This window comes from Condylura cristata, unplaced genomic scaffold (genome assembly GCF_000260355.1).
Source record: "Condylura cristata isolate star-nosed mole 26May11 unplaced genomic scaffold, ConCri1.0 scaffold00008, whole genome shotgun sequence".
Lineage (NCBI taxonomy): Eukaryota > Metazoa > Chordata > Mammalia > Eulipotyphla > Talpidae > Condylura > Condylura cristata.
In genome coordinates this window covers 56,805,994-56,823,130 of record NW_004567109.1, presented here as the reverse complement: position 1 = coordinate 56,823,130, position 17,137 = coordinate 56,805,994, and the positions used below count along the sequence as shown (strand labels likewise).

The window sequence follows — 17,137 nt, the reverse complement described above, 5'->3', positions numbered from 1 at the left end:
CCTAGGTTTTAAGACTTGATTACTAGCGTGGGTTGCTTTTACAAAATATAAATTTAAGAAAGACACATTAGTAGTCCTAGGAAAGGGGCTATTTTTCATTATAATCACTTCTATATGTTTCCCAAGGGAAATAAAGAACAAATTCAAAATTTAGTGCAGCAATGAACTCATGAAGTACCACATGTCCTGGGATCAAGCAGGAGATGTGACTCAATGGAACAAATTTTGGCTTCTTTTATCCCTAACATGACAAAAAACAATGTAATATCCAAAAAATAGAAGATAAAAATCAAAATAACTTTATCAAATTCTTGCTAGAGATTGCTGAGCGTTGAAGGAGCTAAGCTTGAGTCCAGCTCTCTTTGTTAAAAAGGCAGATTAGCAAATATTCAACATGTGCTAAAGCCACATTAACACCAAACACCTTTTCTACTTGGATAATTAGGATTTTCAAGAGAATTAAAAAGAAAATAATGTAGCCATCATATGATTCCATTCTTTCCACCCCTGCATTGTCTGAGGCACTTAAATGCCAGCTAATTAACAATTTAAGTGGGGGTGGGGAAAATTGGTTGCGAAAGGCAAGAACTCTTAGGTTAGGCATTGGTCTGCTGCCTTACATTTTTATGAGACCTCAATGAGTCTCTGATTGCTTTACTTAGAGTGAGGAACATAACCCTTGCCTGCCAAGGGGTCCTGACAATTGAAATGGGTGAGATCACAGCATAATCTCAGGCGCACAACAAGTGCTGAATAAATGCATAGTCATTCATTTGCTGAATGAAGTCAATTGGAAGAGGACAGAAGAGGTCTTCATGTGACCACAGAGGTTTTCAGAATCCAACTTATTAAGATTTTCTAAGGGAAAAAGGTGTTAAGGAATCAACTTTTTCTGGACATGACAGTAAATGTTAAGTAACAAAATCGTCAGTGATGCAGAAGAATATGCAGGCATAGAAAGCGCAGCATGGGGAAATGAGGGATGCTTGTTGTATGGAGTTAAATATCCCAAAGGCGAAAGATATTGGAAGAGTTGGGGTCCTGCCATTTCAAGCTCGAGATGATCTGCCAAAGGGCTCTAGCAATCATGTGGCAGAAATTGATTTTGGGAATTATGTGTTTGGGTGGAATGTGTAAGGATCTACCTGATACCACAGCCCAGGACAGTTGTAGGGACCACTGACATTAGACTGGAAACCCATTATACCTCCAGGTAAGTTTACTTATAAGTTGCACAGAGCCTTCAATAAAATTTTCATAAAGGCTCTCATTTCAAGTTACTCAAGGAAACTAGATACATGCCAAAACACATCTCTGCTTTAGTTCCATATTTCTTTCAAGCTCCAGAAACTTAGATATTTTATGGCCATTATGCCCATCAAACATGTTTGCAATAAAATGCACTTAAGGACCACATCCAACAGTGTTTGACTGGTTGAATGGGCTTATGTACTTTTATCACAGTAACTTCTTTTTTTAGATTTATTTACTTATTCATATAGAACTAGGTATAGGCCACAGGTGCAGGGGTGGTGAGAAGCTTCACCAAAGACAGAGTGGGGAGCAGAACAGGCAGATCAATGAAATACACTGCTGAGGGGAGCAGTGGGTAGGTCAGTAGAGGTGTGCCACACCATGTGTATCACCTCTGGGGCTGGGGATTGAACTCTCACTGAAGTGGCTGCAGCTCTGTTGCAGTGCTGCACGTTCTAACCCATTATGCCACTGGGGCGGGCCTGTCCCATCTTATTTTAACCAAGTTACAGTTTTATTTCCTGTTGAGCACACTTACCACTCCTACCACAAATATGTGATTCCTATTTGATTCCCATAGGACCCTCAACCCATGAACAATGATTTGTATGGTTTTCCCATTGCCAGAGGCAGTGGCATCCACCAAAATATCCCAATTGGTCTCCCCACACCTACTCTCTTTCCCTTCCATTATATTCTCTACAGAGCTGTGAAAGTCATTGCCAAATTTCTATCCGAAACACACTATACTCTGACTGAAATTCAAATTCAAATTGCTTTCTGATAAACTTACGAAGTATGGCCAAGTCTATGGACATGACCAAAGGGCACAGCCTGCTTCACCCATGGAAGATCCCAACATTAAAATATCTATGTATGCTTTCCTTCTCTCTAGAATATTCCCCATAATGCCACCCGCTCTGTCCAGTTCCCAGGTAAGGCTCTCCATGAGCACCAGAAATGATGACCCATGTCACATCAAACACCTCACCTGACACAGGGTCCCCTCCTGCAAAATCCTTGCACAGTTGTCTTTGTACATATTGCATCATTCTTTGATACAAGTTTTTTATTTTCATTATCCTGTTTTCATCCTATGATAGAAATCCTGCTTATTTTTGTACACCTTTGAATCTCAGCACTGAGCACAATGGGATTCAAAGATTTGTTGCTGAAATAAATTAATAAATGGATTTGATCCACTGGAGAGACAGCAGAAATTATGTCCAGTGTTTTTCTTTGTCCATCAGTGCTGACTTGAAGAAGGGCTCTATTTGCACTCCTGAAATACCCAGCATTCCACTGACTAGGGCTTTCAGCAGCTATCATGCCCAGGCTTCTAATTCCATTGTGGTCTCTAGGGCATTCAGGACCCAGGAACAGCAAGTCCTAGCATACTCTTCCACTGTTATTCTTCTACCAACTTTGTCCCAAATAGTGTCAGTCCAGCATAACCTTATTTTAAACAAATTGTTGTTATAATTAAACTCCAATGCAACTGCACATTTTGCCAAGATACCACCTTACCGTATGAGAGAGAAAATTAGTTTTGAAATTAAGGCAGATTGTTAACTATATTCATTGTAATGTTTCCATTAAAATGGCAAAATTTACTACTTGTGACCTTGGCCATTTCAGACAAAATGCATTTAAAGGAGACAGAGTCTGTCTAACTATAGAAGCATTTTGGGCAAAGCATTTTCTCTGACAAACCACAACTACAAAGAAAAGACAATAAAATCACACCATTGGATATTTTCTTCAAAGCAAATAAAAGTTTTATTATCATGATTGCTTTCAAAAATTCTCAGAATCCATAAGTAAATTATATTAAATTCCACTCAGATGAAAGCTGTATTTTTTTCCTCCTGGCAAAACCCTCAGTATGTATTTTCCAATCATCTGCTAAACACAGTGACCTGTAATCAGTGCCTCGGCTTGGTTTCCCAGGTAGCACACACAATGCCGTAATAACCTGGTTATGCTGACAGAAGAGGCTTCTTTCTTCTCAGCCAAATGAGCTGAGTCATTTTAATTGTTGAAACTGAGAGTAGTTCACAGTCTCTTCCAGCCAACATACCCAGTCTGAGTGACCTGACCCCACAGGTCAAATTCCCAAATGGGCAATGGAGGAAATTAATAGTTATCTATTGTTATTGTTGTTATTGTGTTTTGTTTGTTTAACACACACATACAAGCTGCTTTCTGCAGCATTAGCATTAGGGATCAGAAAGCGTAAAGTAAATCCATAGAACATCAAGAACTCACCAACTCTTACCTGACTGGATGTCCTGAAATGGATCTCTCCCTCCCTACTACCATACATCTATTAGATGTATGGAAATTTGTTAGGTGAAACTCAGTCCATACTTACTTTTCCTTTTCTTTTTTTTTTTACCCCCAATAAACAGTTTTAGATTCCCTTCTCGGTGCCAGGCAAGAGAACTGCAGATGCCTCCTAGAGCTTATGATGGTCCAGTGAGGTTCTGATAATAAGTTTTGTTCTGATTTACCCACCTGATGCCACATTTCCTGTTTAGACCTTCTTAATGCTACCTTGTCACTTTCTTGTGATGGTTGTCTTAAATTATAGCCATTTGTTACTTATTCCTCTCTTTTCCACACCATATGTTAAATGTCCTGAGAGTAGAAACTGCTTTGCTCACCTTGTAAAATCTACAAGTCTTTCTAGGTTAAATTCAGACTTGATCCTCACCAGCCTTGTCTGTTCTATGTGGACCACTGGACTGGCTGTCATTTTCTCTTAGTTTGTCTGATCCCGGAGACCCAGATTCTTCCTGGCTATCTGGAGATCTCCCTAAGACATACCTCTAAATATGCCATTCCCTGGCTTATTTTTTATCTCTAATAGCACCCAGTCACCATCATAGAGCATAAAAATTCCTCCCACAGCAAATAAATGTCCTCAATCTGACTCCTGCCTAATACAGAAACTTCCTTCCATTCCATTTTTTCTTATACTCTACTCTTTACCTCTTTCCAAAGAGTAAAAGGCTATCACCCTGTCAATGACTCTGTATATGCTGATACACCCACTTGGGATACTGTTCCATTACTATCTACCATGGAATGTGATGTGATTGAATTAATGAATGGTAGACGTACTATTGGTAAAAGTTCTAGTTCCTTGAATTTACAATGAATTTGCTAAGTGCATTGCTTCCATTATCTTGTTTATTCCTCAAAAGAATTAATGAGATAGCTAATGATTATACTCATTTTCCAGAAGAATAAACTGGGAGGAGATAAATAATTTGTCAAATTCCATAAGCATGAGGTGGAGAGGTTGGAGCATTTCAAGGGCTTCCAAACTTTTAACGCCCATGCCAGACAGTAAGTTGCAGTTTAAATGTCACCTCCTCTCTGTAACTTTTTCAGATCATCCTCTGCCCCTGCCATGGGATTAGTCACTCTGCTCTCTAAGTACCCACAGCACTTTGTTCAGACTGCTGTTTCTATTATCTCGACATTTCTTTTGTCAATCTCTCTCCACCAGTGAACAAAATCCTGGGGGAAAGAATTGTACCCTTCATCTCTGGGCCCCTCTGAGTACTTATCACATTGTCTGAGATGCTTGAAATGCTTTATACTTGTTTGTCGGTTGAATGGGGACAAAATATGGATAGAAGAACAGTCCAGGGAAGAGAGACAGACCAGGTCAGAGCTAGGAATCCTGACTTCTCCGGGTGATATTTTGCACAATTTTAAACTGTCACCTCTATTCCCCATTTCTATCTTTAAATTGAAACCATCTGCCTTTTTTGGCTTCATAGGCTGGTCAGAAGAAAAGTAAAATTATATATATGAAAATGTTTCTGTAAGCTTGACTAACTCATTAATTCCTATTTTTAAAGAAATGGGGGTTGAGTTTTTTTTTCTTAATTACAAAAGGAAAAGTAAAATAATTTTAGAAAAAAAAAGTGAAACCACAGAAATGTACAAATTATATGTCCTTTAGTAGAAGAAATTGTATCTTTTGGCTATAGAACAGGGCTCCCAGGTCAGAACTCTGGAAGATCTAGGGAGGGGCTACATATTTTTCCTTTCTGACCTTCAGGGTCCTTTATGACTTTCTTACTGTGGTTGTTATTATATTCCTACAATCCTTCTCTATATTTAAGTCATAGAATGTTCTTGGGTTATTAAAAAATCATCATAAATATTCAGTGGCCACACAAATGCTTCACCGTATGAATGTAGCTAAATCTAGAACACTAGGCTGTGATTTTAAAGGATCCTTTGACAGAATTGATTCCTTTGAGTCATGTAAGAAGAAAGGTGCCCTGGGTGGGGATGATGTGGAACAGGGCCCTGTGAGGGGAGCCTATTTTGTTTGTACTTGTTCCAACAGGGATTCTTCGTGAGGAGCTTCAGTGGCTCAACAGTTCCCAGGTAAGGACAATCAATGATGGGATTTCTCCTTCCAGCCAAAGTTCCAGGCCTTTGCAGCAAACATATGGTGGCCAGTCTCATCTCAAGGGAGCTTTATTCACAGTCCAGATGTATCAACAGCTTGATATTACTTCATAGCCCAAGAGAGCTCCCAAAGCCATCAAATAACTTGTAATCTTATTCTTAACACTTGTGTCACAGTAGGGAGGAAACTATAGCCTTGAAAAAGAATAATAATGGCTCTGTGCATTAGGCCCTGTGCCGTGAGCTTTACACATACATTTTTATTCAATCTTCAACATATGTTTGACAGGTAATAACCATGATTAGCCCCATTGAACAGATGAGGAAAATGAGGAACAGAATTGTGAGGTAGGAAAATTTCCTGATCATGCTGTGAGGTCTCCTCAGCCCCTGATAAAAAAGAGGACATTCAACTTCTATACCATCTGTCCTAATATGGTATAGCTATTCCACAGCTCTGTAAAAGCAGTACCAGGCATGAAGGTGAAGAGTTGATACTCAATGGCAGACAGAAAATTCTAAATTTTTCCCAGGACCAGAAAAGGCAACCCTCTCTTCAGGGCCTAGAAATAGGACAGGAAGAAGAGTGGAGACCGACCTTTAAGAATGCATGTAAAAATACCTGTTCCAAATCAGAGTTATCCAGCTCCACAAACTGAAGCCAACAGACACTGAGATATTTGTGAGATAATTTCATTAGGAGGATGCCATATTGGCTTTCTGTGACTACATTTTTTTCTTTAGTGCTTTCTGGGCAATCTCCAAACTTGATCTCTGTTTTTCCCAGTCTAGGCACTGACAATAGCACCTTTAGGTGGCGAGTGGAACCATTCCAGCTACCAGCTTCCACAGGGCCTGAACTCACTTCCCTGCAGATACACAAGGTGTGCCCCTGAGCAAAATGTAAAAGTGGCATCATCTGCAAGGAAGACACTATCTGCATGCACTCTCTAGTCAAGATCAACATCTGCTTGATTGGGCAGGTCAGCAAGAATGCAGTAGCTGTGGGAACAAAATTAGGAACCTCATAGTTCCTCTTAATTCTCATCGTGTGGCTCGTCATTGTGCAGAAAGCAGGTTTGAAGAATGAAACCAACTCTTATTCTTTTATGCCACATATCTCAAACTTTAATTTGTCTAAAAGAATTCTATCACAGAGAGCTAGTGAAGTATATATGTGTGTGTGTGTGTGTGTGTGTGTGTGTGTGTGTGTATAAAACTTAAGGAAAAGCCTAGCATGAAACATATTTTGTTATCTTAATTTTTAAGTAAGAAGTCTTTTAAAGTTAGACATTAATTTGTTATTTCATTAACTTCTTTCCATTAATTCCGCTAATCAACTTGGACCAAGGACCTCCTACATGCCAAGCCATCACTCAATGACAGGAGTCTGAAGGTAGTAGGACACAGTCCTTCTCATTACAGACCATAGTCTACTGAGGAACTTAGGCTGGTTAACAGGAATTCCCTTATGACATGCCATTGACAAATGAACAGAGAACAGTGATTTCACTACAAAACATGATCTTGAAGAGTGAGGACTATTTCATACACCAGGAGATGGAGATAAATCAAGAAACACTGCTCCCACTTACAATGCTCTATCCCTTCCTTCACCTAGTTAAGGTTTTCAAGTCAATTAAAAACAAGAGCTAGTTCTATGAATTCTATCCAATACTGACTTCTATATATTATGGATTCTTAATAAGTTGAGTTGCTAATCCATTACATTATATTATTTCATATCATATCACATTGATATATGTTATAGAATAAGTACAACCTGAGATGTAATTACTAAAATCCTTATTCAAGCAAAGCTTTCCCATTCACAGGACAATAGCCACCACCTCACCATTCACATTATCATATAAAGCAGCAAACAAGCTACCCAAAGGTTATTATGACATCTTTTGGTTACTAACCAGAATTTTAGGTCATATATATATATTCACTATTTTTTAAACTAATATGTCAGATTAATAACTCTCTCTCTCAGGAATTTACTTGCTTGGTTTAATTAATTTACTGTAGGAAAACAATTTCCCAGATATGTCTAGTATAAAATGTGGGCTGATGTGGACTGTAGCTTCTTCCTTTCCAGGTTATGTGATGCTAGGCAAGGGGCTTAAGCACTCTGATCAGTTTCCTCTTTGAGAGGGAATCATATTTTTTTTCCCAACCTCATAGATTAAATGTGATAATGCCCTTAAAGTAACATTTCTATCTCATCACAGGCTCTCCAAAAATGTTAACTACTTACTACTGACACACACATCCTCCCCAACCCCTTTTTACTTGTCCAATTATTCAGCAATAACTCTCTCTCCTCTCTTATTCTCTAACATAAGGCTAATAATAGTAATGATTATTAAGGAAAAGAATGATGGTGTCTGTGTAAATGAAACAATAAGAATTGCATTCCTTTGATATGGATTCTTTGAGATCATCCTGTTTGGCATGTTTCCTACAGATGCAGAGGCAATGAAGTCAGGCATTGTTCTGGAAAACTAGGAAGGATGTTCTCATGACAGTATGATGAGTGCATGAAGGAGGTTCAGGCTGAAGAGCAGTGAATGGATCAAGATGTGCTGTCAAGCCAAACATGAAGCAGTAAGAAGTGGAAGGCCTTAAAAAGAAAGTTAAGAAAAGAGATTATGTACCAATGGAGGGCATGGCAAGCAGTGGGACACAGAAAGAAAAAAGCATTATGAGACTTTCAGAGCAGTCTGTGGAGTTGTTGTAAGAGTGGAGGTAAAGACTATGGGGAGTAAGGCAGGAACAGAGTAGGCAACCTGAGGGTGATGGGGAGATCTGGGTCTTTTTCGTTGGCCAGTGTGGGCCTCTGCTGTATCTCAACAAGAAAGTTCTACTTAAAAGAACACATTGGCCACAATGGCAAGAATTCAAAAGGGAGGAAATAGTGTGTCTGATAAAAGACTGAAGGAACAGCAAAGCAATAATGAAAGATGGTCAAGGCCATATTGGAGCAATGAAATAGAGAATAGCATTTGGATTAGAGAGACCGTTAGAACTAACATAAACAGAACCTGAAGGGGAGTTAGATGTGAAAGAAGAGATTCCCTCTTCCTTTAAAACCTTTCAGAACCTCAAAGTCTCCATTCTTATTTGAAGTCTGCGATCTCATAAGTACCACTACACAGACAGTTCTTCTTCTAATTTGATAGATTTGATGGTAAAATGGTCAGGGTTGAGGTGATTGACCATAAAGATAGCATTGCCATAATAAAACCACCAAAAATTCGGTACAGTTTTTATGGGTTTGTAAAAGTTGATATTTAGGTAATCTCACGAGATCACATAGTCTAGACAGAACAGCAAAATGGGTTCAAGTTGCTCATCATTACTTTAAAAATATTTGATGCCTAAAAACAATTCAAATATTAATAGTATAAAATTGAATGAAACAGCACTTAAGAGCAGGGACTCTAGAAACATACTGCCAGTACTCAAATCCTACCTCTTCCATTGATAAACTGTGGCAAGTTTATATAGGCAAGTTACAAAACCTCTCTGCGCTTCAGCTATCTCATATGCAAAGTATGAGATCCCAATGTAAGGTTATGTGATACAAATATATAGATGCTTAACACCTCACTGGAGCACAGGATCTTTCTTCAATAAATGACATCTTTATTTTCAATATAATTTGTTAACATGGTGTTGGTTGCTGCATGGTCAAGAGTCAACCAGCCATTTCTGGCTGGGATACCACTGCTTCATGTCCATGAGATGGTGTGCATGAATCTGTAATGATCTTGCTGTAGCTCCTGCACAGGCCTCGGGGAGTCTCTGGGCTCCTACTCCAAAGCAGATTTTGTACATAGGTAGGCCCCCCACCATATGGAAAGGGAGCTCAGAGATTTGAAGCCCTTGTTCTCTGGTGACTCAGGTATTTCCAGAGTCTTTCAGTGTTGTAAGTGGAAGTGGTGGAGGATGGGTGAGTTCCACTTTTTTTTTTTTTTTTTTAACAAACTGCTGAGCTGGCATGATGCCAACCACATTTACCTTTATTTAAACACTCGATAGACTCCTCTGCGAAAACTGGGGTAATTAGGCCCAAAATATATCACCCAAAGGCTTATGTTAACTACTCGAAATAAAAGCTAGATCCCAATTTCAACAAAATTACCAGATCATTTCCCTTCCAAGAACTCCTGGCAGTATTTAAGTTCCATGGTTGATTTTTTCTATGGGAAGCACTGGGAAGTAGAAGGTAGGGGGGAGTGGTGTGGGGGGTACATTTTCTAGAGCAGTTAGCAGGATGGATTGACCAGAGAGCATTCCCTGAAATACTCCCTCACCTACACACACAAGCCTGGAGAATTTTGCTCACATTGTATCTGACCTGTGGGGCTGAAGAATGCTTTCCTAAAGGAAACACAGGGGACTGGATAAAGTAGACCTCTCTGAGCTCACATATGAGCTGTCTCACTCTGTCCAGGATGCTTCTACCCTTCAATACTCAGATTATTCTTGTAACCAACAGAAGCTAGTGATAATTACTGGTGATGTGTTCTATCACATGGTAGGGATTTTCAGTCAAACTTACTTTCTTATGTTATATTTAACATCTCTAAAGTTTGTCATCAGTGCAATAATCACCCACTGTGGGACATTTTAGTAAGTAGATGTTATCTTTCTTATGATACAAAATATATAGATGCTTAACACCTCACTGGAGCACAGGATCTTTTACAGTGCCTCTTATACTTGATAAAATATGACAGAAAATATGACATAGAAATATTACCCTAGTAAAAATGCAGACTCTCAGAGATTCTTGGGATTTTCCATATTCTTCTGCTCTTACACCAAAACCTTCCTAATAGAACTATGAATATGTAGAAAATAATATTACCAACTATAATATGTAGAAAAGAATATTACTAATATTAAGCTTAACGTAAGCTTTTGGATTGGGTCAGAAAAACAACAATGATTTCTATCAACAGGTAGTATTTGCAAATATTCTGCAACCTCACTAAGCCGCAATCTAATGATTATCCTATAAGTGATATTGCTAATCACTTCAACACTTCTTTTCACTAAGATGTAGCCTCTGAATCCTTCTCAAGACAGTTCTACAGGCCACCAATACCAATCCTCTAGAACCAGCACATAAAATGAAATCTATTTTCTATCCCTGCCTCAGGAGCTTTGGGGATCGGGAAAGAGAAAAGGTATTGGCCAGAAAACAGGAAATGTAGATATCTTACAATGATCTCAAAAATGCCAAAAGTTAATACATAGAATAAACCATGAGCTAGAGAGATGAATACAGCCTAAAGTCAGAGTCAACTCTCCAGAATCAGTGTGGAGACTTCCTCCTGTTCTCTGAGCTTTCCATCTACCCAGACTGTCTTTCTTAACATCAAGGTAAAACTTGTTGGTAACAAGTGAACCAACAGATCTCTAATGGATTTGATTCTTGCAAAGAGTGGAAGAGGGGGCAGCAGTCATGTAAAAGCTCTTCTTATTTCCTTGCTTGTTATTTTTGTAAATTTTTCCTTTTGCTCATTTGCCACCATCAACATTTGATTGCTTGTGCAGACAATATACAGAAAAGTCAGGAATGGCTATTTCCAGCAAATGATAATTACAATGTGCTGGGTACCAGAAGTGAGCCATCAAAACCCTATGCATCCTGTAATTTTAATAGCTAACACCTTCTATCACAATGTCCCTACTCTTATAAATAAGAAATGAAAAATCACTATGTATTCCCATATAAGGCTGTAAAAGCAACCAGCTGTTCCTGGCCATGGGTTTCTTGGGATTTCAGAGATACTAGACATATCTGATGTTTGCAAAGATATTGATTGTTTAATATTCCCAAGCAATAGATGCTAACAAATAAAAGTCATACCTGGAAAATTAAAAGTGATGGTTGGAATGCAAATGTCTCTTCCTTGTCAAATTTAAATTTGAAATTAAATTGGGGCCTTCACTGCTGTGACAGGGAACTCTGACCTCTGAGTAATTACTTTTCTAACACCATTTTTCCTTTTAATTTGGAAGAGATACCTCTAGTTTAAGAATTGCTGAAAAGACCAATTTTATGAAAATGAGGCTAGATCTTAAGAAAACCCCATTCATGTCTTGCTTTGAGTTCAGGCACATTCCTATTCCTAGTGAGGTGTGTTTCATATATATACTAGTGCTCCCCAATCAGCACTCACACTGTCATAATTACATAATTACACTAGCACACCCAACAGTCATTGAGGACTAATGACACAGCTTACAACTTAGAACTCATAGCAGAATCAGTCTGGGAGGGGGGGTGGGAAGGAGTCTGAACAGGTGATTCCTTACACTGCTCCTGCACTCCCTGACATGTGGGGTCCAGATATTTATAAAACCATTCATTTCTGAACTAAGAGCAATCCAAACTGAAGGAAAATCATGTACAAAATTAAAAAGTATGACATAAGACAGCATTTCCATGGATTCATTCATTTCTTCATTTTTAACACATATTTTTCAAGTCTCCAGAATACTAGGCATTCTGCTGTGTGTTGAGGATGGAAGAATGAGTAAATGAGTAAATCCCTACCCTCAAAGGGGGTCCACAGAATTTAGGGGTAGAACACAAAAACAGAAAATCATCTTGCAATGGACAAAACACCAGGGTCCCAATGACAGAGAGTATGCAAAGGCAAACAGGAATCTCACAGGGAAGGAACTGAGGCCAGATATACTAAAAACAGTATGACTTGGTAAGTAATTAAAAGTGGCAGGTAGGTGAATGGGTTGGTGTGTGTGTGTGTGTTGTGTGGGGAGGTGTTAAAAGTAGCTCCTCTGTTCCTGGAGCTCACAACCACAAGTTTTGAGAACACCCATGAGTGTGAAGAAGGCTCACAGGGACTGCTAATAAATAGGATCTGAACAAGGTGAGTTTGAGGTAATTTAGCAACAACTCATTGGAGAGGTCCAGTTTTCCTGATGGCATAACCCTAATAACTCATTTCTGAGTCTTTGTGCTGAGTTTATCAGAGCACTCATAAAATACCAAATGAATATTATGTACAAGAAATGTGTGCGAATTTTTATTGGCTATTATTTAATTCTCCCAGAAATATTTATCAGGAAAGTCGATTATTAGCCCACTTTATGGAGAAGTCTAAGTCTAAAATATTTACAATGTAAGAGAGGAGCTATAGCACATTTACAGATTAAAAATGACTCAAAAAGAAACAGGATACATGAAAAGAAGCTCAACATCACTAGTCATCAGGAAACATAAAAATCACAGTGAGATGCCACTAAAGTTTTAGGTAGAATTTCAATAGATCAAGAAGATACAAAAATTCAAAGGATTGCAACAATAAGTATTGGTGAGGATGTAGAGAAACCAGATATACATTACTGGTGGGAATGTAAAATGGTACAGCTACCATGGAAAACAGTTGGTCAGTTTCTGATAAAGTTAAATATATGCTTTCCATATGGCCCCAAAATTCCACTCCTAGATTTCTACCCAAGAGTAATTAATATACATTCACACAAAACTTCCTTGTGAATGTTTGTAGCAATATTATTCATTATAGCCAGGAGTTGGAAGCAATTCAAATATCTACCAACTAATGGATAAACAAAATATGATATATCTCTACAATGTGGTAAAATTAAACTATAATTAGTAATTAAGAAACTATAATAAACAATTAAGTACTAAAACATCCTAAAATATGAGTAAATCTCAAAAATATCATGCTAAGGAAAGAAGCCAGACACAAAGACCTCAAACTGTATGAATTCATTTATATGAAATGTCCAGAAAAGGCAGCAAGAGGAACAGAAAGATTAGTGATTGCTTAGGACTGGGAGGATATTGGTGAGACAGAAAATGACTGTAAATGGAAATTTGGGGGATGAAGGAGGCATTCTAACTGAATTATGAAGATGACTGCACAGCTGTACAGATGTATAGAAGCTGGTCAAACTGTGTATTTGACAGTTACTTAAAATGGTTCGATTTTAAAACATGTAAATTTTACTTCAATGAAATTGTTAAAAGAAAAAGAGAATTAAGCAATTTAGAATGGGGGAGGTTGGTGAGTTTTAGGGCAGCTTCATAAGAAATACATTTCAGCTGGAACTTGTAGAGTAGGTGGAATTTCAATAGCTAGAGAAGACACAAAAAGGAACTACAAAGAAAATGGCACGAAAGTTAGTAACTGCCCGGTATGTTGCACAATATTCACATTTTCAGTGGATACTTGAATACAGAAAAGTACAGCGGAAGGCTGAATAATTTGATTGTGGCCTGATCTCAGAAGCTGGGAATGACCAATTTGATGCATTTATGATTTAATTTTGTATACAATAGTCACTAAACCTTCTAGAAATGGGAGTGCCCTGACAAAGATGAACGGGACAGCAGTAAGTTCTGTTGGAAGGACAAGCGGCCAGGACAGAACATCAACTAAAAAGCTCAAAACTGGCTGTAGTGAATGAAGCCCAAAGTATGCTCACTTCTTGTCTTGATAAAGCAAAAACACAGAGAGATGACTTACATCAAAAAGAAAGGAAAATAATAGTGGCTAGCCATTACTTGGGGCTTTCTATCATCCAGGCACTATTTCAAAGAATCACTGTTACAAAGGAGAGACAGAATTAAGAGCTTATACTGTGCAGAAGGAGCCAAATGGGTTGATGGTCATCTCTAGGTCTGACTCCAAAGAGAAGTAAAGATTAGAGAGGTCATAAAATACTTATCTAAGCCACGTTATGGGAACTGCAGTTATAAAAAGCTGTAACTGAATCAGAAATGGTGATTGAGACAAATGACAGAGACCAACTTACATGGCTCTGTGACTGAAAAAGGCAGGAGCACTTGACACAGCTCGCTGTCACCACTCCTTTGATAGACATAATATACATTAAGTAAATATGCATTGACATGAGTAGGTAGAAGCAAGTAAAAAGTTTTCTATTTGATCTCTTCTTGGGATCAAATTCTTGTCCAATAACTTTTAGAATCACACTCAGCACCTTATATGCTGTCTCCCTAAGGCAGGATTATAGTATATTGAGAGTCAATATCCCACATCTGGTGCACATGTACATTTAAAGCAGTGATCCCATATTGGCTTTCAGAGATCTGAATTTAGCTGTCTTGGAATCACGGAGTGTTTACAGTGATTTCCTTTTAATTAGCTGCCAACACTTAAAGATCAGGAAATTTCACATAAAGCATGAGGATTTTAGCTTCTCGTGAAACCTTATGGGTTTTGGCAACTATATGGCCACATGGGGTCAATCAGAAATGAGTAGCACTTGTCATCTCTAGACATTAAAGTTCCTGCCTAGTACATTTCATTCATTTACTTATTCATTCAATGGATGTTTATCAAATACCTACTACATTCCAAGAACTCTTATGGAGCTGGACAAAAAAAGACTAAAATCCTTACATTTTTAGAGCCCATAAGGCAACATATAAATATATGCTTACAGACACGTGTGATGTGTACACATGAGTGTGTATGTTTGGTAGTAATAAGTACTGAGTTAAATGAAGAAGTAAAGCATAGATGTTCAAAGAGGGTGAACAGGTACCAGGCACTATAGACCAGGTAGCCAGGACAAGAAAGTCTCTGATTCAGTGACACCTAAGCCAAGACCTGATTAACTGGAGGAACACTCAGACCACTGGAGAAAATGGAAAAATTCAAGAGAATGGCTAATGAAATCATATTTAATTTGGGGAAGGAACACAAAAATGAATGAGCAAGGGGTAGGGGGTACTTTGGGCCCAGTTATGGTTTGGACTTTATAAGTGAGATAGGAAATCATGGGTGAGCTAAAGCAGAGGAGTGACGTTGACTATTGATTCTTGTAAGAATTAGAATTTTTGGCGCTTGGTTTAACACAAGCATGGTCAAAGTTTCCAAGGACTATTTCCCTTTGAAGAGAGAAAATAATATCAGGAATACCCTGAGCTCTGAATATTGTGCATGTGCAGAATAACCTCACTTTTAGCAAGACTTCGAAGCAATTGAAATCTTCAATCACATTTCACACTGAAGCCACTTAGACCAAACTCAAGTGCAACTAGGTATTGCTTTATTCTAGACCAGAAAAGAGGTTCCTGGAACATTCTGCTGGACCCACCAATAAAGTCTTTTTCTCTCACTTCTCCATCATTTCCAGTGACACTCTAATCTCCCTTGCTACACTGACTTGGTAGACAAGTTCTAGTCTTGTTTTATTTCAGCCTCTTGAGTAACTCTCATGCTCTCTCTCTAAGCCTTGTACTCCAAAGGAACAATCAGTGCTGAGTGTTTGACATGATCTGTTCTTTCAGGAAATCCATTCCCTGACCATGAACAGTTGTCAATGTTGGAAAAGAAGATGAGATCTACTCACAATCAGAACGTGATCCCGCCCCATGGTGATGACTGTCCTATTCACTGTGCGAAGCAGCTGGACCATGATCTCTTGAATGTGGTGGTAAGTGAAGGCCTGTAATACATTCAGAAACATCAGTGTGACAAATAAGACATTGTATCTGCATATCTCTTCCAAAGGACATACAACAATGATTGCATATGGTGGTCATCAATATTACCACCAAGAGCTCTGTGCCACCATCTTCTTCATCATCATCATCATCATCATCATCATCATCATCGTGGTTGCTGTCATCATATCCCCATAGCTACTACGACCAGAAAATTCACTAACCACCTTAAATATAAGCTAATGATTTATAATTAAGCTCTGCAATCAAAATATTTGGTTTAGAATACTAACCCTGTCAAGAATTATTGTACTATATTGGTTGAGTTACTTCTTTGAGTTTTGCTATCTTCATCTCTGTAACGGTCAGGGTCTTACCTAGTAACCTAGGATAAGTAGGAAATTTAATTCAGGTCATTGTTTATACATGCAATAAAGAAGCTGCAATACAACCTAACCTAGAGATTAGCAACAGCAGGAAGCCACTATCAAACCTAGACTGGAGGGACAAATGTAGCAGTACTTCCAGAGTGCTTCCAGAGCTTGGGACGGAGGTTCTATAATGGAAATGGGAACCATGGGTGTGCTTTGTATCATAAAATGCATAATCAGCATTGGACGTGGTCCAGGGTGAATCAGGTTGTAAAATCATTTGATTTCTGCCCAATTTTAATATAATCTCCTGAACCTTGGGTAGAGCCTGCTTACGCTTATTGAGGTAAGCAAAAGTACTGTGCATATTTCCTAAGATTTTTTTTTAATCCTATAGCCTTAAGGAACTGAATTTTTTCCATAATACTAGGAAAGTGGTCTAACCAACTGGAAATGTCCTGGGATTTCGAACACAACTGCTTTGAGTTTCAGCTCTGTACTTGCAGCTGTGCAAACTTCCTTACCATGCAATCTCTCTGAGCCTCAACATTCTTTATGCACACACACACACACACTTATACAT

The 17,137-nt window shown here is 38.4% G+C and overlaps 1 protein-coding gene across 1 annotated transcript in view; it reads right to left on the bottom strand.

The window, feature by feature from the left end:
- The window catches only part of DOCK2 (dedicator of cytokinesis 2), a 394,233-nt gene that overhangs the window by 198,603 nt on the left and 178,493 nt on the right, over positions 1–17,137 (bottom strand). Inside the window, exon 30 of the mRNA XM_004679543.2 lies at positions 16,090–16,185. Within this exon, the coding sequence (XP_004679600.1) occupies positions 16,090–16,185 (96 nt within the window). The remainder of the gene's footprint in view (positions 1–16,089; positions 16,186–17,137) is intronic.